The 24,610-nt window shown below is 37.4% G+C and overlaps 6 protein-coding genes across 9 annotated transcripts; 4 read left to right on the top strand and 2 right to left on the bottom strand.

Annotated features, from left to right (window-relative positions):
• Positions 1 to 468: 468 nt before the first annotated feature.
• On the top strand, positions 469 to 3,432 carry LOC111488221 (uncharacterized protein At2g23090-like). The gene is made up of 3 exons (XM_023135915.1): positions 469 to 644; positions 766 to 806; positions 3,081 to 3,432. The coding sequence occupies exons 1-3, from the start codon at positions 572 to 574 to the stop codon at positions 3,198 to 3,200; spliced, it is 234 nt and encodes a 77-aa protein (XP_022991683.1). The 5' UTR covers positions 469 to 571; the 3' UTR covers positions 3,201 to 3,432.
• Positions 3,433 to 4,384: 952 nt separating this feature from the next.
• On the top strand, positions 4,385 to 5,970 carry LOC111488902 (PXMP2/4 family protein 4-like). Its single transcript, XM_023136842.1, has 4 exons — positions 4,385 to 4,839; positions 5,129 to 5,357; positions 5,429 to 5,553; positions 5,634 to 5,970. The coding sequence occupies exons 1-4, from the start codon at positions 4,504 to 4,506 to the stop codon at positions 5,712 to 5,714; spliced, it is 771 nt and encodes a 256-aa protein (XP_022992610.1). The 5' UTR covers positions 4,385 to 4,503; the 3' UTR covers positions 5,715 to 5,970.
• A 176-nt stretch (positions 5,971 to 6,146) lies between these two features.
• LOC111488516 lies at positions 6,147 to 8,085 on the bottom strand. Of its 2 annotated transcripts, none has more exons than XM_023136283.1 (2): positions 7,850 to 8,085; positions 6,147 to 7,540 (listed from the first exon to the last, which is right to left on the bottom strand). In XM_023136283.1, exon 2 carries the CDS (start codon positions 7,429 to 7,431, stop codon positions 6,373 to 6,375), a length of 1,059 nt encoding a protein of 352 aa, XP_022992051.1. In that variant the 5' UTR covers positions 7,432 to 7,540; positions 7,850 to 8,085; the 3' UTR covers positions 6,147 to 6,372. The 2 variants fall into 2 exon arrangements, with proteins under 2 accessions (XP_022992051.1, XP_022992060.1); XM_023136292.1 differs by having other exon boundaries at positions 6,147 to 7,502.
• Positions 8,086 to 8,745: 660 nt separating this feature from the next.
• LOC111482836 (FAD-linked sulfhydryl oxidase ERV1) lies at positions 8,746 to 11,828 on the top strand. Its single transcript, XM_023128823.1, has 6 exons — positions 8,746 to 9,007; positions 9,630 to 9,701; positions 10,271 to 10,318; positions 10,489 to 10,553; positions 11,235 to 11,312; positions 11,517 to 11,828. The coding sequence occupies exons 1-6, from the start codon at positions 8,801 to 8,803 to the stop codon at positions 11,638 to 11,640; spliced, it is 594 nt and encodes a 197-aa protein (XP_022984591.1). The 5' UTR covers positions 8,746 to 8,800; the 3' UTR covers positions 11,641 to 11,828.
• Positions 11,829 to 11,915: 87 nt separating this feature from the next.
• Positions 11,916 to 22,922, bottom strand: LOC111482782 (BTB/POZ domain-containing protein NPY2-like). Of its 3 annotated transcripts, none has more exons than XR_002718262.1 (4): positions 14,538 to 14,604; positions 14,241 to 14,386; positions 12,422 to 12,540; positions 11,916 to 12,329 (listed from the first exon to the last, which is right to left on the bottom strand). XR_002718262.1 is itself a non-coding variant. In XM_023128743.1 (4 exons), exons 1-4 carry the CDS (start codon positions 22,432 to 22,434, stop codon positions 17,641 to 17,643), a joined length of 1,854 nt encoding a protein of 617 aa, XP_022984511.1. In that variant the 5' UTR covers positions 22,435 to 22,922; the 3' UTR covers positions 16,500 to 17,640. The 3 variants fall into 3 exon arrangements, 2 of the variants coding, with proteins under 2 accessions (XP_022984511.1, XP_022984519.1); XM_023128743.1 differs by lacking the exons at positions 11,916 to 12,329; positions 12,422 to 12,540; positions 14,241 to 14,386; positions 14,538 to 14,604 and adding exons at positions 16,500 to 18,198; positions 18,329 to 19,492; positions 19,587 to 19,656; positions 22,373 to 22,922; XM_023128751.1 differs by lacking the exons at positions 11,916 to 12,329; positions 12,422 to 12,540; positions 14,241 to 14,386; positions 14,538 to 14,604 and adding exons at positions 16,500 to 18,198; positions 18,329 to 19,492; positions 19,587 to 19,656; positions 22,179 to 22,306.
• Positions 14,956 to 16,626, top strand: LOC111482842 (40S ribosomal protein S29). The gene is made up of 3 exons (XM_023128836.1): positions 14,956 to 15,125; positions 16,214 to 16,313; positions 16,415 to 16,626. The coding sequence occupies exons 1-3, from the start codon at positions 15,064 to 15,066 to the stop codon at positions 16,421 to 16,423; spliced, it is 171 nt and encodes a 56-aa protein (XP_022984604.1). The 5' UTR covers positions 14,956 to 15,063; the 3' UTR covers positions 16,424 to 16,626.
• Positions 22,923 to 24,610: the final 1,688 nt, after the last annotated feature.

The raw sequence follows: 24,610 nt of genomic DNA, 5'->3' as shown, positions 1-24,610 counted from the left end.
ATTTCTATTTAATATAATCCTTAGTAAGAGTAGTTTGTTTCCGCCGAGTTAAAAAACGATGTCGACATCACTGTTTAATAACTATTTATAGTACATATTGAGACGATTAAGTCGGTTTAGACATAATTTTATTGAATAGTCATACAAACAGAAAATACAATAGTAAAACCGTACCACATGAAACTTAATAAAGGGTTGGATGTAGCATGAGTATGTAACCACGGTTAACACACTTTGGACAAATAACCGTGACATAGAGCGAAAGAACACGATCAACCCTAGATTGAAATGGAAGATGGTTCGAGGGATTATGTGGATTAAATCACAATATTTTTTAACTTAAAAAAAAATTTAAAAAAAAAATTTATTTAAAAATTAAATTTTGGTTTAAAAAATATTATTTAACTTTTGAAAAGTTTGATTGATAATTATTAAAAAGTATTTAAAAAAAAAAAAAAAACATTTATCGTATTCAATTCATGCTCAGAGTGCATTCCGCGTTAGCAGTGGAAAAAAACTTTTTTGGTGGTCTCCTCTGTTTCCTTTCAACGCAGAAGCGATCGATTCCGCCATGGGAGGGGGCAACGGGCAGAAGGCCAAGATGGCTCGCGAGAAAAACTTGGAGAAACAAAAAGGCTCCAAGGGTACTTTCTTTCTCTTCACCAACTTCTTTTGCCTCCTCAATCCCTCGCGTTTCCCAATTTTCGCGATCTTTATTTAGGGTTTATTAAATCTCGATCTCGCTGTTGATCCGATCCTGTGCAGGAAGCCAGCTTGATTCCAACAAGAAAGCTATGACTATTCAGGTAACTCTCATTGATTGTAGTGCTTACTCCTCTTTTCTTTTGTTCTTGGGTTTCGATTATGCACTTGATCTGTTCACTTTTTACCGCAATTCTGTTCTTCAATGAGCCGTGAACGAGAAAAGGGTTTGATCGTAATAGTTTCCGTGATTGAACCGTAATTTCATTTGATTTCGGCGTCTTATTAGTTTTAGGCATGGAAACTAACAGTATCTTTTCCCCCAAGGAAACAATAAACTATTTTAGAGCTGCTACTACAAATTTTCCAACCTCGAACCCAAGGAGATTACATAATCTTGTTTCAATTAAGCCAAAACACTGTTAGTACTGTCATTGTTAAAAAAAGAAGAGGTTTACACTATGAGAGAGCCATAAAGGACAATTAGTCTATAGACCAATCTACAATTCAACCTTTTCCCGATCAGAATCTGACCCCACGAGAAATTGAGCAAAAGGCTGCCGAATTGGCCTATTTTTTGCATGTACCGATTTCCGAGGTTTAGCTCAAGACCCCACTACTCGTCGTATTTGGTTTGGTATTGGGCCTGTAGCTCAGAGGATTAGAGCACGTGGCTACGAACCACAACGACAAAAACAATTTTCAAGAACTTGTTGATCCCTATCCTTCTCTTCCCCATATTTCAAAATTTATTGTTTTTTGAATTTCTTGGCTTAGTGTGAGATCGAAATATAGTTGGGCTCAGGGACTGCAGTCAGCTGTTTTCCCTGTAATCGTCGGCTTGTTTTTGATAGATTCGATCGGGCGTTCATAATCTGAAGTAAAAGTTTACAGACTTCAGTTACAGGGTTAACCTAAGAACCTTGGAGTGTGGATATATAGGAAAACTTACCATGTATCTTATATTCATATTCCTTTTCTCTCAACTGGTGGCGGCTTTATACACGTCGTCCTTGTGTTCCTCATCACCTGAGCATTTTACAAGGCTCAATTCAACCATATAGCATCTGGGAGTATAGACCAATAAACTCAGTGCGCCTGTCATCACCGAGTGTATTACTGGGTTCTGAGTTTAGTGAACCTAGTGTCCGTGTAATAGCCGAAACCCACTGCTAACAGATATTGTCATCTTTGAGTTTTTCCTTTTGGGCTCCTCCTCGAGGTTTTAAAACACGTCTACCAGAGAGAAGTTTACACACCTCTATAAGGAATGCTTCGTTCCCTTCTCCAACCGATGTGGGATAATCTCACAGTCAATGTTTCCACAACAAGTACCATATCTAAAATATTTTAGTGATACCTTGATTTTTTGGTCAGCTGTCTTTTTCTAAGCCATTAATGGTGTTATTAGGCTGGAATTCTATAATTCTTTAATCATTAAGGAAGCATTTAAAAACTTTCAACACATTTTCAGGAGAGAGTCGAACATTATACTTCTAAGCAAATTTAACCATGGATCAGAAATAAGACGGCCATTTGCCTTATATTCTTTTTTTGTATGCTGATTATGAATTACACTAGACAGATATTATAAAGGTCTTGGATATCAGTTTGTATCTATCCTGGCTACTTACGGGAAAACGATATAGAAACTATATGTTGGCCGTAGGATCTATGAAAGATTGTTGGTCTCTCTCTGACTCTCCCTCTCTCTTGTTCCTACATCTATGATATTATGATGAAAGTTACCTACATCTTTGACTCTGAATGTTGGATCTCTCTTTTTGTGCAAGAAGTAGTTCAATCTTGAACCATGTACTAAGTTTTATTGATGGCATGATTCTATATTTCACCATTTAGAGAAATGGAAACTTAATAAACTTATGTTCATCAGTCTAAGAAACAAAAACATTAACATGCATACACCTTAGTTTTTCAAAAAGTAAAAAAAGAGAGACAAGCATGTCAAGGACAATCCATAAAAAATACATTATGGTCCAACGTTGTCAGACAAAAAATATCGTATAATGTAAGAATTAGATTGTGCATACTTGTCTTTTCAATGCAATTCATCATCCTTTCCACGGAGGTAAATCTAGGATAGCAAGTAGTAGGAGTTAGAATTCCCAATGTGATACATTTTTGAAGAGCCCGATATTCTTCTTGTTGATCAACGATTATTACATTTATAGGGGCCTTTTTGAATGAATATGTCTATGGAAAAATCAAATCTATATCACTGAACGGTCATTTAGGAGCCTTAGCTGGTGATTCGGGCCTCTTTTAAGTTTGATGAAGACCACTGGCTTATATATAGATTTAGTAGATTGGTTATTGTTGTGAAGAATGATGAATGAATTGATATTTGGATGTTGCAGTGCAAGGTATGCATGCAGACATTCATGTGTACGACCTCAGAGGTGAAATGTAGGGAGCATGCTGAAGCAAAACACCCAAAATCTGATGTTTTCGCCTGCTTCCCCCATCTTCAAAAGTGAAAAATTCTACATCAAACTGCATTACTGAAGGGTGGGTGTTTATATATAGAACAAAATTTATGAAATCTGTAGTTAAAGAGTGTTGGTTCTGATCTCTGCTCATACAACTGTGACTTCCTTTAGCTCTGCTGCAATGTTCTACCTGTTTAGTCTCTGTATGTCCCTCTTAACCTTTGAAAGCTCTATCAATGAAGTGGTGCAATGTGAATGAGTAGGTCTGTTTGGTTGGATCCTTTTCTATTACACATAACCCATCTCTTAGGATATTCAAATAGATCGTTTTTTAGTTCAACAAATATAGAGTGAGAGGTTAAATTATTTGATACCTTGAAAACGACAATGGATATTATATTGTTTACTACAATATAAGTATGTTTGAGTTGTTTTTGGTTTGTTTGGTATCGAACTCGCTAAGTATATATATGTATATGTATATAATTCACAATTTTCAATTTTAGGAAACAAAGAAAGGGCTAGAAACTACCAAGTTTGGTGCCCAAGTTTCTTTTTTTAATTCAAGAGACCGACTGCTTCAAAAAGTCACCAACCCACGTGTCAGTTCCCCAGACACGTGTCAAAAAAGCTATGGTCCCTAATCAGACGTGTCCAGAAACTGACGTCTCCCCTATTAACTGGAACAAAGCCCTTCCCCACCTGTAATCCAATCCCACTCGCAGTTCTTAACCAAAACATTATTGTTATTTTAATATTTATAAGAGTGATGTGACATATGTATTGAATTGAGGGACGGGTTCAAAAATATTTTTTTTAATTTAATTCATTTAACACTTTCGTCCAAATCTAATATCTATATTTTGTATACATTTTAAAATTAGTTATTAGAGTTAAAAGTTAGATAAATGATAATAATAAATTTTATACATATAAAAAAAAACTATTATTAAAATTTACATAAACTAAGTTTCAGAAAATTTAATAATAAATTAAAAATAATAAGACCGACTTTAAATTTTATTAAAAAAATAAAATAGGATAGTTGTCTCTTAGGCGGCAAAATTTGAAGGTAATATTTTTTTTATCGGTTTATTTCTTATAATCGAGAGAAAGACAATAAATAATTTTTTGTGAACAAGATGGCGAGTACAGCAATTTCATAGTCGAGCAAGTAGGCAAAGAAAACAAATTATACTTGACTGCTTATTTTGGTACAATTGCAATATAAAAACCTCGTGGCGAATGGGACCGAGAAACGCAAATTTTGCCAAATTTTCTCTGTTTCGTCTTTTGTTTCGCTTCAAACTTCAAAACCCTCTTCTCATTTTCAGCCCTAAACCCTAAAAAGATGCTCGGCGCTTTCCGGAGGAGCTCCGGGCTTTCTGGATTGTTGCATTTTCGCCGTTCTTCTCAGTTGAAAGGTTCTAAGGCTTTTGAAGCTACTGCGATCGCGAGGAAGCAATCTCAGCCCATTCGGCCGTATTTCCGTTTGCCGGATTCTTTCAGGAAGACGAAGGAGGTTGGTGTTTTTCCATCGTTGCAGCACTCGTCTGTGTGGTCGGTTATTTCGTTTGCGAAGGTTGAGTTTCTCGAATGGTATTTGACTATGGTGAAATGTCGCCCTGTTCTTACGAAGAGTATCACTTCTGCGCTTATTTACACGGCTGCTGATTTGTCGTCTCAGGTGAATTGTTTTGGAGCTTGAATCTGCTCGTGATGTGTTTGATGATTTGAAACCTCTGTTTTTAGGTTTTTTTTATAGTCATTTTCTCTGTTCTTTGATTGTTCTTCATAGAATAGTTTTCTTCTCGATCAAGGCTTTTGAACATCTGCATTCGTTAGAGATCCCCACTCTGTTTTTGACTGTTCATCGTGCAACTTATTGTTCTCGTCTACTACTATTAATCCGTTGCTCTCATTGGAGATTGTAATTGTAAATGTTGCTCTGATTTTGGAATAAAATGTTCTTTCAGACCATTGCTCTGTCATCTTCAGAGCCATATGATTTAGTTCGAACACTACGTATGGCTGGATATGGCCTGCTGATTCTAGGGCCATCTCTCCATTACTGGTTCAACTTCATGTCAAGACTCTTCCCCAAGAAGGACATCTTCTCCACCTTAAAGAAAATGGCCTTGGGCCAGAGCCTCTATGGCCCTTCCATGACAGTCATTTTCTTCTCCATGAATGCATTTCTCCAAGGTACGCCATTTTCCACAACCTGCTTCATTTTTCAACCTTTAGATTACTAAGAATGATGTGCCTGAAAATAGGTGAAAATGGTTCTGAAATCATTGGCCGATTGAAACGAGATTTACTTCCTACAATGCTCAATGGTGTTATGTACTGGCCAGCTTGTGACTTCATCACATTCAGATTCGTCCCTGTTCATCTTCAAGTATGCCCTGTTCTCTAATCTTTGTCCATCTGATTCTCTTCCCTTCTCTTGTGGTTTTGAGTGTATGTTTGGTTTTGCAGCCGTTGGTCAGCAATTCGTTTTCATACGCGTGGACTGTTTACATGACATACATGGCAAGCCTCGAGAAAGCTGCCCCATGATCCGATCCCAATGGCCGAGCAATTTGGGATTTTGACAGTCCCTTTTGCAGGCTGATGCAGAAACTGGCAGCTTATTAGCAGAGGAGGGAGAAAAATAGAGAGATTCTTTGTTCAGTTCATATAATTGTACAGAATTTCATGAGGGAACTTTCTGGGATTCTGTTTAGCAGCTACTTAGTGTATATTCTTCTTGTTTTTATTTAGTAATGAAGAACCATGCATTATCATTTATGTTATCATATAGCCTTTCAGATAATTGAGATTCTTGTTCGATCTTAAAGAGACTGACTTACCATTTCTAACTTTCTTTCGACTTACAGGGACTAAATTCTAAATTTCATCTATGAATTATAGATGCTTAATTTGTGGATTTACCGTATTACGATGAGCTATCCTAGGTAACTCAGACAGAGAAGAACATAGACCCAAGAGTATCTGAAGTTGTAAGCTTTTATTAGATCATAAACATATTCCTCAGGACAATGACCGTTGGAGCCTTTATCTACATATAACCTAATAAACATGATTTAAGGCTCAAAATGGATCTCAAAACCTTTCATTGCAAGAATCACAAAAATAAGCGTGGAACTTTAAAATGACACAAAACCATCAAATTATTCACAATATATGATCACCTTTTGAATATATTCAGCTACTATCACTCTTCTAAAGCTCGTAAACTAATTTTCTCGAGCTGTATTGTTCGGTCTTTTCCGAGTACTTCAGGATTCAGTTGCATTGCAACACTGAAGTCCAACAAGGATGCGTTGTTCAACCGTTGAGATCTATGCCAATGTTGTTCCAGGGATCTGGTTCTTGAGTTAGTGATCGGTTGATTCCCCTCTCGTTCGCACCTTGATCGAGAGAAATTCAAACATGGCTCGATTAACCTCTTTAAATAAACATCGAGCGCATTGTTGAGAAGGTTTACACCATCCACAGATATATCAATCTGCTCCGTTTCCAACTTCTGCTTCAAATGAGTTCTTAGCAACCTTGTGTCGGGTAGCTTGCCACCATTTTGACATGTTGTTACATGGTAATTTCTTCCTACAGATACATTAGACAGAGTTTTACCAGATCCAATGAAGTTCATGGATATACCAAATGGAGCAGTAACCGGGCTTCTGCTCTGAACTCCTGGACTCACAGCCACCTGCTCGACCTCTTCTCCGTCTTCTACAGATGCCATTTCGACAGGAGGACGACTACCAAGCGAATGCAACTCAGTTGCACTCTGCTGTTCTTGTGCCTTGAAAGCAAGTTCAAGTTCAATATTCTGAGGCTTCCCACATGGACCTAAAGGACTCGGGCGATCTCGAATCTTGCGGTCTCTACTAGCCGGAGACCTGCCCTTACGAGGGGAAGAGAGAAATGCATCTCCATTAAGCGATTGAAGACAACTCTTCTGATATCCATGCACAACCTTGACACTGAGATTGGCTCCTACTTTCCTAGAACTGCTAAGAACAGGGGGAATTTTAGCAACACAGGCATTTCGAAGAATCGCTCTGATAAGCCGATTATGAAGAGGTATAACCTCCCTTCCAATGATCTGAATACAAAACTTGTCGAATTCCCTCTTGTTGATCTTTAAACTTAACAATTTTTTGAGCTGATCAAAGTATTTCTCCGACCTCTGATGTCCAAGCTTTTGGTAGATCATCGCTTTCAGCTCTGAAGTGTCTATACGAGAACTATCTTTCCTCGGAATCATTTTCAGAGCTGTAATTTCAACAATGGCTGAATCCGAGATAAAGCCCTAAGAATCCCCCTTCAACAAGTAGACTAATAGGGCAAGAACTTTTCATCAGAAATCCAGAAACCTAAATTTCACAGCTAAGTATCAAATCTTTTCCAATATCGCAACTAAACGATTGATTATCAATACCCGAACTTATGAATCACATCGAAGAAACCAAACTGGAGAACAGCTCGAAACGAACCAAATTTGATTCAAAACAAAACATCGATCGCAGCAAAATCGCGCTCAAACAAGGGTTTTCATCAGCGTCGAAAACATAAAAACTAACAGCCTAAAGCATCGTAAACGTAAAAAAATCATTCAATGCCAACTTCAAATTTGAAGGTGAAGTGCAAACCCTAAGAAGCAGGCAATCAATTCAGAAACTCACCGAAAAGAAATGACGGAATTGTGTATGAATGATGGATGATTTTGGCGGCGTCTTCTGAATCGAAAATTTGCAAGTTTTTGCCGCTTCTTTAAATTGTTTAATCTTGAATCGATCGCTTTTGGTGATTTGCAGATTGGAGACCGAAATCAAAACAGCGATCATCGACCAGAGTTCTTGCGAATGCGTTTGTCCCTCGGCCAATCGTATCGCATTTCAATTACGCACGTGCGCATTTTCCTTTTTTCTTTTCCTCCCACTATAATTCCAAACATGTTTTTCTTTTATTTTTATTTTGTTTATAGTTCCCATTTATTCGGAGTGGATAAAAAGAAACATAACTCAATACATTTTCAATAAATAAATAATATAATTAGGCTACGCCATTCCATTAAATAATTTAAAGATATCTAAGTGAGTAAACAAAATCTCATTAATTCTTAATTTCTTCTTAATTCATCTCATTTTCAGAACTTTAAATTTTAAATAAAATAAATATGTTAAATTAATAAAAATTTCCGAGTCATAATATCCATAAATTAATAAAAATTATTAGTAATTTCTTTAAAAAAATACCTTTAAATTTTCAATTATATTTAAAAAATACCTTAAATTTTTTTAAAAAAAACCATTAATATTCTATAAAAATTTTTGAAAAATAAAAAATATTTTTATTTTTATTTAAAAAATTACTTCCATAAAAAGTTTAAAGCTATTGTTGAATTTTTTTTTTTTTTTTTAAGGTATTAATGAAACTTTTGAATATTCTATAATTTATTTAAAAAATAAAATGTATTTTAAAACTATTTTAAAATAAAATATTAAAAAATTTAAAATATTAATCAAAGTTTTAAAAGTTTTAAAGCTATTTAAGTCGAAGAAGATTTACGAACATTTCCGATTAAGCGTATCTGATAACATCCGCAGAGCTTTTTCCCGCTCAGATTTCCGAACATGCCTGAGTTTCCCTTGCAAACTCTCTTTGAAACTGCTCAAAAGATTTCAACTTCCATTCAAACCCATCTCTCTAATCTTCTTCCGCAGCCGCCCCACCATTCACGCCCTTACCATAAACCCCTTTCTTCCCCATCTTCATCATCATATGCTTCTCCTTCATACACTGATGCCACTTATCTGCAATCTGATGAAGTTTTCAAAAAGGTAATTTTAATTTTCTTTTCACTTCTTTCCTTCTCTAGCCTGCGATTGAGCTGTTATGTTCAAATTTTGGTTGCTGTAGCTGTATTTTTCGTGAATTGACTCGTATGCTCTGTAAGTGTTTGATAAAAGTCCTGAAAGAAAAGTAATCTGCTTTTCATTTGTCTTTTTGAGATTGTTGAATTTGTGATTCATAGCATGTGCATCTAATTTCTGAAATCTTGAGGCCATTTTGGGTTGCGTGTTTTTACTTGGTAGCTTCTTGAGAATTTGTCCCAGGTTAAGAAATGGGTTTTGTATCAAATAAAACAGTTTAATGGATTTCTTGAACTGAATCAGAGAACACGATAGGATTTAATATCTCATGATCATAACTAAGCTGATGCCAGTTTCCATTGTAATCTAAAAATGGAGCTTGGGTTGGTATTAAAAAAGACTGCTTGAAGAAACAAAATGAAATCCATCTACGCAAAGTTACTTACCATTGAGAAAATTTTGAACTCGTTCAGTTGCAATGATCATTCGGCTGTGTTATGTATCAGCTTCTTTGTGTAATTCCTATAGAGCTGATTTTGAAATTCTCATACTGGTTTGGTTTTGATTTGAAATTTTTTATTGAGGAAAGCCTGCTGCACCTGTAACTAAGGAAGCGCTTGGAAGGGCTACGTGGACTTTTCTTCACATCCTTGCTGCTCAGGTTTTCTCAGCAATGTTACCTTTTTAATTTTGTTCTCCACCATTGACGTGTGAAATCTCTCTTTATATGTGTATATATAAACATGCAATGCACCCCAAGTATAATTATCTAGTTCCCCAAGAACCTTGAGGAATTATTGGATCAACTCCTTTGTCCTCATCCTTTCAAATCCACAGCTAGTTTTTTTTTATTTAAAAAAAATGGTAAAGGCTTTGATTTGGGAAATTTGGTTATGAGGACATAGAAGAACCGTCAAGGATAGCGTTGAGAAAGGACAGTGGTTTTCAAAAACCAGTGAGATTTTTGGCCTCTTTATGGTGTAACTTTTGAGAGAACCCTGTAATTCTTCCTTCCTTCATGCTCTTCTCAGACTGCAGCTTTTTTTGTAATCTCTTTGGCTTTCTTCTGTCTTCCCCTTTTTTGTGTATTTTTCTTTATAAATTAAATGTCTTTCTCTAATTAGAAGAAACAACCTCCCACCCCATTCAAGCATGAAGAGATAACAATTCAATATATATTCCATGCCTTTCATTCAAATCTATTGAATTGTTGGCCTTTAATTTTGTCAGTACCCAGATCACCCGACGAGGCAGCAGAAGAAGGATGTAAAAGAATTGGTAGGGTATCCTTTTTAAACCATGTGTAGGTCTCTTGTTCCACTCTATTAGCCTTTTCAAAGATGTAAAGCTTCATTTTGAGTGCTATGATTAATTTGTCTTTAACTTAGACAAACGGATCCTTGAGCTTGGACATTGGCTATATGTAATAACTTGTGTTTTGTGTGCAGATGGCAATATTATCTCGCATGTATCCCTGTGGAGAATGTGCAGACCACTTTAAAGAAGTTTTGAGGTATATCGTTTATCCTCTCTTCAAATTGAGTATGCCTGGAAGCCCTTCCACTAGACCTTAATATTTGTCCATTTCTAAAAATACAATGACCTTTTATAATTCTTTTTAAGAAAATGGAAAGGGGACTAATAATAATTTTTTAAAGAAAATGTAAACTCATCTTTTACCCTTTTTTTTTCTAACATTTTATGTATCATTGAAGTAAATGGTTTTGTTCAGAAAAAATGTTTTATAAATGAGTATTAATGTAACATCCCTAGCAGATATTGTTCGCTTTAGTCCGTTACATATCGCTCACAGTCTCACGATTTTTAAAACGCGTCTATTAGGAAGAGGTTTCCATACCCTTATAAGAAATGTTTTGTCTCCTCTCCAACCAACGTGGCTTCTCAAAATCCACCTTCTTTGGGGGCTAGCGTCCTTTCTAGCACACCATCTAGTGTTTGGCTCTGATACCATTTGTAACATCTCAAACCCTCATTGCTAGTAGATATTGTCCGCTTTGGCCCGTTACGTATTGTTGTCAGTTTCATGATTTTTAAAACGCGTCTATTAGGGAGAGGTTTTCACATCTTTATAAAGAATGTTCCGTTCCCCTCTTCAATCGATGTAAGATCTCACAATAATCTTATTTTTTTCCCAAAATCTTCGAGTAGTAATTTTTTGGTGATTGTTTTACAGAGCAAACCCTGTCGAGGCAGGATCTCATGCTGAGTTCTCCGGATGGCTGTGCCGTGTGCATAATGTTGTCAATCGAAGGTTATTTCTCAAACTAAGTATTAAATGTAACTTCTGATTCATTTCATCAGTTCCAAATTAATTAATTTGTCTTCAACCTTATAATTTCTATATCATAACTCTTTAGGTTTCACTTAGTTGACTCACAAGACATACTTTGTTTGAACCAGAGTGTTTTATATCGTATTAATTTGGTTATCTCCATTTCAATGGTTACTACTGCAGTCTTGGAAAACCAAAATTCCCATGCGAACGTGTCGACGCAAGATGGGGCAAATTGGAATGCGAGCAACGTGCCTGTGATGTGCTTGGAAGCTTGCCAAATTTTGGGCACGAAGATAGACGTTGATACTGGCTACAGCCTACAACTATCACAGCGAGGTCTACATTCTCATAGTAATTACAGTTGCAACGATGTTTATTTGTCATACTTAAACATTGCATCTTCATCATACTAATTCTTATGCAATGCTGCAACGTCAATGGCCCGATATAGGTTTCTACTGCATTCGAATTGAATGTCTCTGTTTCACATCTTCTTCTGTCTTCTTTTCTAAATTTTCTTCAATGATGAGTGAAGCTGGATTGACGAAAATGACTTGAAAAGAGAAATATTTTGCTAGATAGTTGAAACTGTGAGAACCAATTTGATTTATCATCAAGATTTGTATCAGTCACTAAAATTTTCCAGAACAAGATAGGAGATTCCAACTTTTTGTCCCTCATATCTCTGTAAAAGCAACAATCAGCAACCCTCATGAACATCTAACAAGTTCAACCCAATTCATGTGAAGAAGATCACATTTTGAAATGCTCACTTCCTCAAACTAAGAGACCAGGACACCTAAGATATCAAGACTATAAAAATTACAACACAAGCCTCAAATTTAAGTCTCCCTGCAGGAAGATTAAGCCTATCGAAATGGCGGGACCTCGCCAAATTTCAGTATATAGGCAACTTCGTGTACTGGTCGTAATTCCTGGATCAATTGTGCATCTAAATATGCATCGCAGGAAAAACACCAAACTGACAAATCACTGTTTCCAAATGCAAATTGTTAATAAACAAGGCATCGAGGAACCTTAAGAGCAGAAAGTAAAGTATCATTAAGGAACCATTTTACATTTACCTGTAGCTGAGTGCAAGACTGTGATTTGATTGCTGATAATGTTGAAGCATGTGCTTGTTCACAAAACGACTACAGAAGACATTCTTACAGCATAAACACAACCAGTTCTCCTTGGGATTCTGACATCTTGCATAAGTAGATTGTTCCATGGATTAATAAACCAAATAAATAGGTGTTTTCCAAATCATGAAACTGAAACCAAACAGAAACATAAAAATGGGTCTGAAGGCACCTACAGACCGAAAATTATGCACCACTTGTAAAGTTAAGATACCAAAACATCTACTTATATTAGACTCGTACAGACCACCTAAAAGAGATGTCCAGCTGAAATGGATTTACTTGAATCATTTATATATGATATCGATGGAATACTAACTTCCAATGGTGGCCGCCTTAGTGGTAAATGCTTGAAATTTTGAAATATATCCTTCAAGATCCTTTGGGAATGACATGAAGAACTTAAACCTTTAATGTATGGCAGCAATGGAATACTAGCTTCCGATGGTGACCTTAGTGGTAAAGGCTCGCTTTAAGAGATAATAGGAAGTAAGGGGGAAAAGAGGCTATAAGAAGGCTGTTTGCTATTGCTAGTTGGGCTGCTCGCCTTTATCAGGCTTTGCTTTACTATCGCTTATGATATTTATTGTGGTTGGCCTAAAAAGTCGTATTCCTACCATAGAAGAATGCTGATTATCTAGTGTGTTAAGTTTCGCTAGAAGCAAGCAAGATGAGGTCAACCCTCTCCCTATCGGTCGAGCTGCTTCGCCCCTATTTCTAAAGTTCGTAGACAAGGCTCATTCCGTACTTGACTTACGAGCTGGTGTAGTACTCGCCCCTATCTCTAAAGGGGCTTATGCACTCCACTTGCTGTCATATAAACGACGAGATCTTGGTTTTAATGCCTCCATGTAGACAATAAATTTAAAATCTTTATTGTCTCTTGGAGTGGGTGTTGGCGTGGAGGTGACTATGAACATAATGGCAGGGAGGGGAGCCTCCAGATATCTAAGATTCGTCAAAAATAATTTAGATAAGAAAACAGTTCTCTGATAAACCAAATCTAAGCCAGCATAAGAGGAAGGTCCAGGATACATTAAAGGCATTACTATATTTTCACGTAGTGCCCTAATCACAATAGCCTCATTGAGATGAAAATCTAGTAAGCTGTTAATGCAAGGTATGAGGAAATCTAATCTACTCACGATTGGATGAAACACAACAGATGGAGGAAAACAATGTAATGGTTCAAGTCTACCGCTAGCAGATATGGTTCTTTTTTAGTTTTCTCCTCAAGGTTGTTTCCACACCCTTATAGAGGATTCTTTTTGGGCTTTCTCTTCAAGGTGGTTTCCACACCCTTATAAAGGGTTCTTTTTGGGCTTTCTCCTCAAGGTTCTTATAAAGAATGCTTCGTTTTCTTCCTCAACCGATGTGGATCCCACAATATAGCATACACAAACAAATAGCTTAACGTATCCCATATTTCTACCCTATTTTGTTCCTTAAGAATAGCAAAACCTTAAAAGAAAGGAAATTCAGTTCTGATTTCCTATTTGAATCCAGGAAGAAGAACATGGCCAGAGCCAGCCATGGCCACTTTTTCTAGACCTTAACCTAAAACTTTGGGGTGGATACCATATTTGAGATTCTTCATAGATACCCAATGAGATTCAAACCCACAATCCACAAAAAAGACATCATTCTTAACTGTCTGACAAAGAAGTTCTCAAATCAAACAAAAATTAAGCACATAACCCTTCAGCAATCCCACTGAAAAAGGAACTACACACACGGTTTAGGGTATAGAAAAACTGACTCGCAGCAGGCAGTATCAGGGGGTGGAATATGAGCAAGGTCGGAACACAGCGAAGGGAGATGATCACAAGAAGTCAAAGCTTCGACCCATCCCGATTCAGCACCGTACAAGAACTCTTCTCCAACTTCCTCTTCGATTACGCATGGCTAGAGAAGATGAAAACAACATTTTAGCCAAGATCACCGATTCAATTCAACAGCGACAAAAGAGTTAACAGAAATCGATAAAGAAAAATAGGAACCAGGATATTTTCCGGCGACCCGAAGAGAACTGGCCGGAGTATTTTGATTACGATACCTCTGGGTTGGAAGAGGAGGAGCCGGCTTCGTTTGCCATTGATGAACGACGAACAGATTCCGTATTAATTTTTAACTAGTACATTTTTCTTAATTAGTCTCAATTTATTATTAAAATACTATATTATAGTATATTACAATTAATATTATTATACAAAATTTATAAAGAAAATGTTCCGAAATTAAACAATATGGATTTTCCATATATTTTGAACCATTATTTAAATTTAAATTTAAATTTTAAATTTGTTATTGCATATTTATGAATCCTAAGAATTTCGTGTCAATGGTAGAAATTAATTCATTTTTATTTTTATTATTTAAAAATGAGCGAAAATTATAATGGGACGGACTATCAAACCCGGCCCAAGCGGGTCGGGTATTTTTATAAGTGGATAAAATCGTAAATACGCTACAATTAGGGTTTTATTTCTCATATAAAAATCAATCCTTTAATCCGTCGTCTTCTTCCTCGCAAGAATTCTGCCTCACATTGTGATTTCGAAGCGTCTCAATACCTCACGATCATGGGGCACTCCAACGTGTGGAACTCTCATCCTAAGAGCTATGGGCCTGGTTCTCGCACCTGGTAAGAGAATATCTTCTCACTCCTCTGGAACGCTAGTTTTGTTTTCTGTTTTTGTTTGGTTTATTTGAAGGATTCGGGAGTTCGTCTACGAAGTAACAAAAATTTTAGTGTATATATCTCTCTTTAATGTCTGTTCTTGTGCGATTTGTAATCAAATCTGAAGAGTATTGCGGTTGAAGATGCATTATGTATTACTATTCTTGTTTTACCAGGAAGGATTGAATAGATAATCAGATGCCTAAGTTTCTGTTTCCAGTTTATATAACATGGCTTTAAGCTGTCCTCTTCTAGGTTTTGCCAACTTGGATGAGATTTTGAGATGCTTAAATTTTGTGCTGATGTGTGGGGTTTCTGTTGTTACTGCATCGTAAGAGTCGTTTCAATGGCAGATGAATTTCTAGTTTGACCTCGGATTTATATAGAAATCGTATCAAAGATCGAAAGTATGGGATGAAAAGTTATAACCGATTTTTATGATATATGGTATTTCGTTTTCTATGTTCTTAAGAGTACATTATTTATTTCATTGTACGCTGCCTATAATTTTAGCATTTTATCCGTTTCTGAACAATGATTGTTCTTCGTTTGGGGTAGTCATTTGAATTTCTAAGTTTTACTGGATGAATTATATATGAAGTGTGTTTAGATGGAAAAGCCCTAATATTCTAAGAGAATTCTCGAAGTTGGTTAACTTTAAAAGACAACCCATTAGATGCATGTTGGAGCGTGAGAGTGATTTTGAAATAGATGAAATCACTTCTATTTTATTCAATATCACTCTTAACATGTTTTTAATTATTCATAATCAATATTTTGGTATGAAAATCACCTTTTTAATATGTAAGATCAATGATTTTGAATGATTAAAGACATGTTTTGGTGTAGTTTTGAACGTAACAAAAACGGATTTTAAACATTTTAAAATCATGATTAAAATCACTTCTAGACATGCCCTATGGCTAGATTTTTTGTCTGTTGCCTATAAGCTATCAGGCTTATGGATGTCTAGGGTTTAATTTTGTCTCATGATCATTGACTGCTGAGAAAGTTGAATTTCATTAACCTTTTTCTGTCAATTCTATTTTCAGTCGTGTGTGCGGAAATCCTCATGGTTTGATCAGGAAGTATGGACTTATGTGTTGCAGACAATGCTTCCGTAGCAATGCCAAGGAAATTGGCTTCATTAAGGCAAGTCATTTCTTTGGTCTATACTGTTCAGTATTTGTAGTGACACTCCTTTATCTTCTGCATTATTTGAACTTTGAACTTTGAACTTCCCGTTTTTGCAGTACCGCTAAGAAGCTTATATCAGAGACGATGGGTTGAATTTTTTTTTTTTTTTTGTAGATTTCCCCATGTTTTGCGATGTTCTTGCTCTTATTTACTTGGCCTGAGAAATGGTTGTTATTAGAAGACGATTGTGACACTTTGCTATGAACTACCATATTTAACGTTTCTTAAATGAGCTTGCCCTTCGATATATTTTGACAAATATTCCTTCTATTGTTTTTCCAGTCTTTAAGCGTATTCATTACGTGATGTCTCTTTTTGGTGCATCTAGAGCAGCGATTAATTCGTTAATCCATCACGTTTTTAATTGAAAAATTGTACGGTTACAAATTTTATTCATGTGATTTACCAATTTCTTCTATATGTTTTTTCTATTGGTACGAAATTTTTTGCATAAAACCTCATTTGGGATGCCTAGGGAAAAAGATCAAGTTGGCTCTTGTGAATAGCTTGATGCACAAATCTCCTTCGACCTTTGAGCAATCTCATCATCTCCACCTTATGGGAGTCGGGAGCTACGAGATCACTCCAAGGACATCTTCGTATCTAGAGGTCACAAATTGAGTTGGGAGTTACGAGATCGCTCCAAGGACATTTTCAGTATCTAGAGGTCACAGAACAATCATAAAACAACCTTGTTCGATAGTTATTAGTGAGATGTATTAATGGGTGACCATAAGTTCATAATTTCTAAATCATATGGTTGCTTCGAAATTACTAAAAGATATGAATATAGGATGAAAAGGCATTGGCATTATCATTTTATTTGAAATATGCTCTCAAATGTTATTTCAGGGGTTGAAGTTGAAACATGAACAAACGCTTGACACTTGGCATCTGAATGCATATTTTTGTGATTCCTCCTCTCAAAGCAAATGGGAAGGCTTTGAATTCTGAATCAATTCTTTGCACCCAATAAGCCTAACCTAAGACACCTTCTTTAGGAGACAAGAGAACGATACACTAATTCAAAATGCTCTCAAAAGCAAAGACAATGCCTTATTCCATTCACCTGAACAATATTACAGAATCATTCTCATCCTTCTTTCATCAAATCTCTGCTAGACTTCATAACCTCCCCATACATACTAATACTGTTGCCCTTAAATGCTATACTCTACACACTCTTAGCCTATATATACTTCCATTCTTTCCTCATATTAGCCACTAATGGTCACCCAAAACTCTTCTCATCTGAACCTCCAGAACCTCCAAAAGCTCACTGCTAAGAAACTGAATGCCTTCTGTTCCTCGATGGTGTCGACTTAGCTTCCTCTTGATTACCAGAACCGAGGCTCTCCGATGAATCCGAGCCGCTGTTCTCGCCATATCCTCCTTTGCTTGACCATAGCTTTGTGAAAAGCTTCTTTGACTTGAGCAAGCCTTTCATTTTACTAAGAGCTGCTTTCTCACTGCCTCCTCCTCCTCCTCCTCCTCCTCCTCCCCCACCAGCAGCTAGCCTCAAGGAAGCTAGCTCCCCTTTGAGGGCCTTCAGCTCCTCAGCCATGGTAACAGCATCCCACTCTTCCTCTGGGGTTGTACCTGATCTCGAACTTCCGTGAGACCCACTCGTTAGATCCTTGACGCCTTTAGGTAGCTCGGGTGTGCTGCTGCCCGATGATGTCGATGCCCTGACTTGCTCAAAAAATAGTACCTGCACAACCATCCGTAAAGGGAGTCGTTCGTTTTGTACAGCGTGAATGCACGCCTCAGCAGATAGTTTCTTACAGTCTATCAATTTGCAGATTCTTTTTCTATCACTCTTGCTGATCCCCGGATGTTCCTATAAATCAAGTACTGAACTTTTATTTGAAATTTGGTTGGAAAAATGAACATAACTTATGATGCAAACTACTACGCTATAAGAACATAACATTCTAATGAATCGAAAGCTAGAAACTTCGAACTGGTACCTTCAGAAACATGTCGATACCTCGGTAAAGCCCGTCGTGTGAAGGCCGAGCAATGCCAGACACCATTTCTGCAAGATTAATGAACTTTACTGATGGTAGATTAGAATCCTTAGCAATTTCAACAAGGTAACCATCTATCAATTTTGCCACCATCAACTTGGTAGCATCTGATAAAATCCCTGGCCCTCTTGCCTCCTGAAGCTCACTTCCCTCTTCAAGTGACTCGATTTCAGTATTATGATCTTGCAAAAGAAACACTTCCACGATTTTCTGCACGGTATTAACATCATACATAGCTTCACCTTCCGGTGCTCGTAACAAAAGATCGTTCACTGAAGCCTCCTCTAGCTGCTGCCCGATTCGTCGAATGAGCTCTTCTTTGGTCTCGTCTCCAGAAGCTAGGACAATGCAAGCCTTCAGCAATTTGGACAGAAAACTACTCGAGACGCTGCCTTTCTCGGCAGGTAACAGCCAGACAATCGTGGCCACTGCCGATTGGTACTTCGGCAGATCCCCACATTGAAGCACGCCTTTGCTAAAACCCGGAAGGTATCGGTAAGCATAAGCTTTCAACGCTTCGCCAATCACATTATTAGGAACTATTCCTTTGATCTTTATACTCGCTATAACACGTTTATATAGATCAATTTCAAGCTCACACAGATCCTCAACCCACCAATCTTTCGGCACACTGCGATTCCTGATACCGTTCCAGTTAGGATCATTCCCGTTTTCCTCCGGTAGTTTCTTACGGTTGTACGTGTAAGACCAATCAACTTTAGCAACATCAGAAGAGGCCTTCACAGCAATAGATTCTATGCAATTGCTTACTAGTTTCAGTTCCTCAGGCAATGGCATTAATGCCTTTGAAGTCTGAAGAACAATGATCGAATCCTTCCAGCTCCGAAAGATGCTCGAACTAAGGAAAACATCGATCTTGTACGTGAGGTTTCCCTTCTCCATTGTCTCGTGCATTCCTAGGTATTCAGCAGCACAACGAGCTGCGACTACGTTATAGGCATTAAGAGTTACGGTCATGCCATAGCAGAATTTGGCACATATCTCAAATGCCACAGAACCACCTGGAATGTCTGGAATGTAAATTTCATCATTGTGGTCTGTGACCAACTTCTGCAAGTGAGCACTCTTTGACAGAAGGGGAAACTGCAAAAAATCCGATATCACTAACTTCCTAATACCGTTCCCACGGAGTTTGTCACGATCTATGAATATCTGTGAAGGGTAAGAATCAGCATACCTTATGGAGGTAAAACTTGACGTCCCCAACGATAACAGTGATGTCGGTGGCTAATTCACTTACAACATACCTGCAACATAAACGTGAAATGAGAAAGTTTCCTATTGTTTAATTTGAATATATAACAGAGCAAGCCCACTGCTAACAGATATTGTCCGCTTTGGCCTGTTATGTATTGTTGTCAGCCTCACGGTTTTAAAACACGTATGTTAGGGAGAGGGGAACGACACACCCTTTATAAGGATGTGGAAACCTCTCCCTAACAGACGCGTTTTGAAATCGTGAGACTGACGAGAATACGTAACGAGCCAAAGCGGACAATATCTGCTAGCGGTGGGCTAAGGCTGTTATAGAATATCACTTCCCCGTTAGCACATATTTCAACCAAATAAGATGCTCGTAAGTCTAAATTGTTAGTACCATTAACGCATTAAGCGTTAAAGCATATAAATAACAGTTATCCACTAATATACATCAGAGTGAGCCATCCACTAAAGAAAATTCTCATGCATTGGGGCTTGGACAATGGTACCAAGAACATACACAACCATTCAGCATTTCCTTGTGACAAGATTCTTAATGTTCCCAAAACAGACAGAGACAGACAGAGACAGAAAGGTGATTCTTGAGTTTAAAAAAATTCAAACGTGGAATCTCTCTACTATCATACTCGTGCTCTCGACTGTTTCGACAGCAACGAAATATGCTATTGGCTCATGATTCCAGTTCTTGTCTCAAAGCATCTTTCTAATGTGTGGTCATTTGAGCGTGTTCGAAGTGTCGCGAACTTAATTCCATAGCATATGATTCGATCCTTTCCCCAAATACGGGTAGGCATAGCGGCATAGATGTGTAGGAAACATTCTAACGCTACTTGAAAATTTGATGCACATGTAATGGACATTAGAACATATACAAGTGATGTTAGCTCTCCAATTTCAGCATAGTTTCGAAGCTCAAAATACTATATTCACTTTCCAACACTTGAATGATCCAATGAAGCAGTCGATAAACGAAAGTATAATCTATGAAACTCGAGAATGATTATTGATCTGTAGAACAGGTAATATCATTTACTAGAAAAGAGTTGATATTTGGTAATTTGGATTGTGTTTAATATACAATCTTAATCCTATGAATCATAAATGATTTTAGCTTCTTACATTGTTCTTTTCTTTTTCCCAAGTTAGTCGGGTCTTGTCTATCTTTCACAAGACCCTAGACCCTACTGTAACAGCCCAAGTCCAGCCCTAGTCGGGTCTTGATTTTAGCTTCTCCTCAAGGTTTTAAAACACGTTTGCTAGGGAGAGGTTTCCACACCCTTATAAAGAGCGTTTTGTTCCTCTTTCTAAACCGATGTGGGATCTCATAATCCACTCATTCGGAGCCCAGCGTCCTCGCGGACACTTGTTCCCATCTTCAATCGATATAGGACACCCCAATCCACCCCCCTTCGGCATCCAGTGTCCTCGCTGACACATTGCCTGTTGTCTAGCTCTAATACCATTTGTAACAGCCTAAAGCCCACCGCTAGCAAATATTGTCCTCTTTGGACTTTCCTTTCCAGGCTTCCACTCAAGGTTTTAAAACGTATTTTCTAGGGAGAGGTTTCCACACCCTTATAAAAAGTATTTTGTTCCCCTCTCCAACCGATGTGGGACCTCACAATCCACCCCCTTCGGAGCCCAACATCCTCGTTGGGACTCATTCCCTTCTTCAATCGATGTGGAGACCCCCCAATCTACCTCTTTCAGGACCCAGCGTCCTCATTGGCACATCGTCCGATATCTGGCTCTAATACCATTTGTAACATCCCAAACCCACCACTAACAAATATTGTCCTCTTTGTGCTTTCCCTTCAAAGCTTCCTATCAAGGTTTTAAAACACGTATGCTAGGAAGAGGTTTCCACACCCTTATAAAGATTGTTTTATCCCTCTCTCCAATCGATGTCGGGACCCCCCAATCTACCTCCTTCGGGACCCGGCGTCCTTGTTGGCACATCGTCCAATATCTGGCTCTAATACCATTTGTAACAGCCCAAGCCCACCCCTAACAGATATTGTTCTCTTTGTGCTTTCCCTTCCAGGCTTCCTCTCAAAGTTTTAAAACATGTATGCTAGGAAGAGGTTTCCACATCCAAAGACTCCTTTATCCCTCTCTCCAACCGACGCGGGATTTCACACCTACAAATCGATACTTAACCCAACAACTCGTACTATGTTCAAAACATCACTCTCATACAAAGAACAACATTTTGTCAAGCTCATATTGCTTCCATAGCTACTCCTTTCATGGTTTATTCAGTTCAAATAGATAGACACAATGTTAAATAACTTCAATATCTTCTGAAACCACCTTAGAGTCATGAAACAGTTCACATCTAAACCCAAGTGAATAAAAGAAAATGAGGAGCCCCAATGATGAAGCCACTTAGTGGACACCCAAAGTAAAGATTTGAACCAACAAAACCATCATAGAAAAGAGTGAAAAAGAAACGAACTTCAAAGCTTTTGCCAGTCATTCTGAAAAAACAAAAAGTGAATAACAACCAAAGCTTCAACACACTGACCCTTTACCCCCACACACACACCTTTTCAAACAGACCATTCTTTCAAGAACATAAGAACAGCTACACAGCTGGTTGTAAACCCCCAGCTCACCGCCGGAGAGCGGCGGATTGGGTGGTGGAAGTGAAGTATAAAATGCATGAAGCCAAGAACAGTAATAATAATAAATGAGAATCAGCTAAAGCAAAGTGAATGAAGAAGGCAGAGGAGATCTCACCTAACATTGGTCCCATCAGTCTGAAACGAATCAGGTTTTGATCCAAGTTTCATGAACTTCATCTTCAAAATCAAGCAATCAATGAATGAACTTCAAGTTTTCACAATCGAAACCACAAAAAAAACACCCCTTTTTCTCAGAACCCCACAACGAAAATGACACCAAAATGAACTCAAAACGTCAACAAACAGCAACACTCCAATGCACAACCTTGCAAAAACCCCACAAGAGAGAGAGAGATTTAGCGATCAAGACTCTAAAAATGACCAAATTTGTAAAGAAAAACAGAGGATTTGTGGATATATGGACGTGGGGTGGACGGAATCTTGACAAAAACCGAGGCAAAAAGGTAAGAAAGAGAGAAAAAAATGGGGGAAGGAAGGGTTTTGTGAAGTTTTTTAAAAATAAAAAGGGTAAGAAAGTGGGTGTTTCCTCGGTCGGCGGCAAAGCCCATGGAGCCCGGGTCAGCTAGTCAGCTCTGGAGACATGGCTAACCCAACAGCCTTCTAAAACACTAAAAATAAAAAGAATTCATATCTGTGGTGACTCTGTTTCTCTGTTTTCTCCTCTTTTTAAACCCCTTTTCTTAAAGCCTTTCAATTTGCAAGCCCCAACATATGCTATGCTATTCTATGCTATGCTATGCTTCAAATGATAATGTAGATATCAATACTAATACTTTTGGGCTTCCATTTTGGTATCACTTAAATTATGCTATTCTCCTTTTGTTTAGGCTAAGTAATGAGAGAATCAATGATGAACTACCCAACAACCAAATCTGCATAGAAATTGGAGTGAATATCTAAAGAATCTATCCGAATATATCATAGGGAAAAGGCTATGGTCAAGAATCATCAAGATCAAGTTTTTAATTGTGTATACTCTGTAATTCAATAAACCCACATGAACAAATGGCAATTTGTGGGCTTTTGAAACACATGAAAATTTTCTTCTAAGCTTACCATTTTGAATTTCAGAACCCAACAGAACAGAGGAAAGGACACAAATGTTGTTTCAATGAAGCTGTGTTGAAATAAAATATGTTGGCAGAACATGTTGTGTTGGTTGTCTCTCGTTTGTGTTTTTCTCTGCAATTTTCCCGAGAAAGTTAGAGGTTTTGAGGTGATATTGAAGCATTTTCACCACGCCATGAAAGAAAGCCAAAACAATGCTTATGGTAAAGAAGGAAACTTTGAAGTCATTCAAGTTTTCCTAAAAACGTGTACGTTAAGTAGAGATTTTTACATAGAATGTTTCGTTCCCTTCGACAATTAAGGCGGGATCACAATCCACTACTCTTCCGGCCCAGTGTCTTCGTTGGCACTAGTTTCCCTCTCTATTTATTGTGGGATCCACTAATCACTGATTCCCTCTCATATTTTTCTTAACCTAATTAATTAGCCTATGGGTGCCATTCTTTTCTACTCATCAATTTGAACTTCATTTTTATACCGTTTGATGATGTTACGGGTCAGCTCCACTCTTCAGGTCAACAATTTTGCTCAACATTGTGAGTCGATTATCAGCCTATTCAGCTAATCTCATAAGATTCCAATCACCCGAGACAACATGTTTCTTCTTGTCGATGGCGGACGAAAGTCACACCCATGTGTTTATGGTAAAGGTTAGGTTTTTATTAATGCATTTAGAGGAGTGGAATGGGAAAGGTAAGGTAATTGAGGACCCCAAAAGATCTAAACAGCTGAAGCACATGGTGCTGACTGTACCAACATTGCTCTCTCTCATATTAATATTATAACCTAAAGATTCCTCAACCCTTCAATCTCTCTCTCTCTCTCTCTGTTCAAACTGAAAAAGATGTGATTTTTAGGGTAATGAGAGAGAGAGAGAGTCAACGGCTTAGGTTATCAAAAGGACCATATTATATATATATATATATATAATATTAAAGCTTGGGATATTCTCAGGAATATTTCAATATTATATGTTCGTCCCTACATTTTTTTTTCTTCGTCTTCTTAGATTATATGTTCATGTTTGTGTTCTGTATGTATGCTTTTAATTCTCTTAATCTAAGTTTTTATTTTTAAAGTTGGATAGATTTATTATGAATTACGAGAATGACAATGATACGAACGAGTGTAGAAGGTTCAACTTTTGAACGTTTCTATTTAAAAATGTAAACTTTTTTAATCTAACACGTTAAGAAATGACAATATTATTATTATTAAAAAAAAAAAACATAATCCAAAAGTTCATAATTTTATTGAGTGAAAA

This window comes from Cucurbita maxima, unplaced genomic scaffold, assembly GCF_002738345.1.
Source record: "Cucurbita maxima cultivar Rimu unplaced genomic scaffold, Cmax_1.0 Cma_Scf00001, whole genome shotgun sequence".
Lineage (NCBI taxonomy): Eukaryota > Viridiplantae > Streptophyta > Magnoliopsida > Cucurbitales > Cucurbitaceae > Cucurbita > Cucurbita maxima.
The sequence above is the reverse complement of the archived record's forward strand: the minus strand, read 5'-3'. Positions and strand labels throughout refer to the sequence as shown.

Coding starts and splice junctions, on each gene's coding strand:
- LOC111488902 (XM_023136842.1), top strand. CDS start 4,504: ATGCTCGGCGCTTTCCGGAGGAGCTCCGGGCTTTCTGGATTGTTGCAT. Junction 4,840..5,128: donor CTGCTGATTTGTCGTCTCAG/GTGAATTGTTTT, acceptor ATGTTCTTTCAG/ACCATTGCTCTGTCATCTTC. Junction 5,554..5,633: donor TCGTCCCTGTTCATCTTCAA/GTATGCCCTGTT, acceptor TTGGTTTTGCAG/CCGTTGGTCAGCAATTCGTT.
- LOC111482836 (XM_023128823.1), top strand. CDS start 8,801: ATGCCTGAGTTTCCCTTGCAAACTCTCTTTGAAACTGCTCAAAAGATT. Junction 9,008..9,629: donor CTGATGAAGTTTTCAAAAAG/GTAATTTTAATT, acceptor TATTGAGGAAAG/CCTGCTGCACCTGTAACTAA. Junction 11,313..11,516: donor CATAATGTTGTCAATCGAAG/GTTATTTCTCAA, acceptor TTACTACTGCAG/TCTTGGAAAACCAAAATTCC.
- LOC111488516 (XM_023136283.1), bottom strand. CDS start 7,431: ATGATTCCGAGGAAAGATAGTTCTCGTATAGACACTTCAGAGCTGAAA.
- LOC111488221 (XM_023135915.1), top strand. CDS start 572: ATGGGAGGGGGCAACGGGCAGAAGGCCAAGATGGCTCGCGAGAAAAAC. Junction 645..765: donor GAAACAAAAAGGCTCCAAGG/GTACTTTCTTTC, acceptor GATCCTGTGCAG/GAAGCCAGCTTGATTCCAAC. Junction 807..3,080: donor AGAAAGCTATGACTATTCAG/GTAACTCTCATT, acceptor TGGATGTTGCAG/TGCAAGGTATGCATGCAGAC.
- LOC111482842 (XM_023128836.1), top strand. CDS start 15,064: ATGGGGCACTCCAACGTGTGGAACTCTCATCCTAAGAGCTATGGGCCT. Junction 15,126..16,213: donor GGGCCTGGTTCTCGCACCTG/GTAAGAGAATAT, acceptor TTCTATTTTCAG/TCGTGTGTGCGGAAATCCTC.
- LOC111482782 (XM_023128743.1), bottom strand. CDS start 22,434: ATGAAGTTCATGAAACTTGGATCAAAACCTGATTCGTTTCAGACTGAT. Junction 19,657..22,372: donor ACTGATGGGACCAATGTTAG/GTGAGATCTCCT, acceptor TTTATGTTGCAG/GTATGTTGTAAGTGAATTAG. Junction 18,199..18,328: donor GTATCGACATGTTTCTGAAG/GTACCAGTTCGA, acceptor CTTGATTTATAG/GAACATCCGGGGATCAGCAA.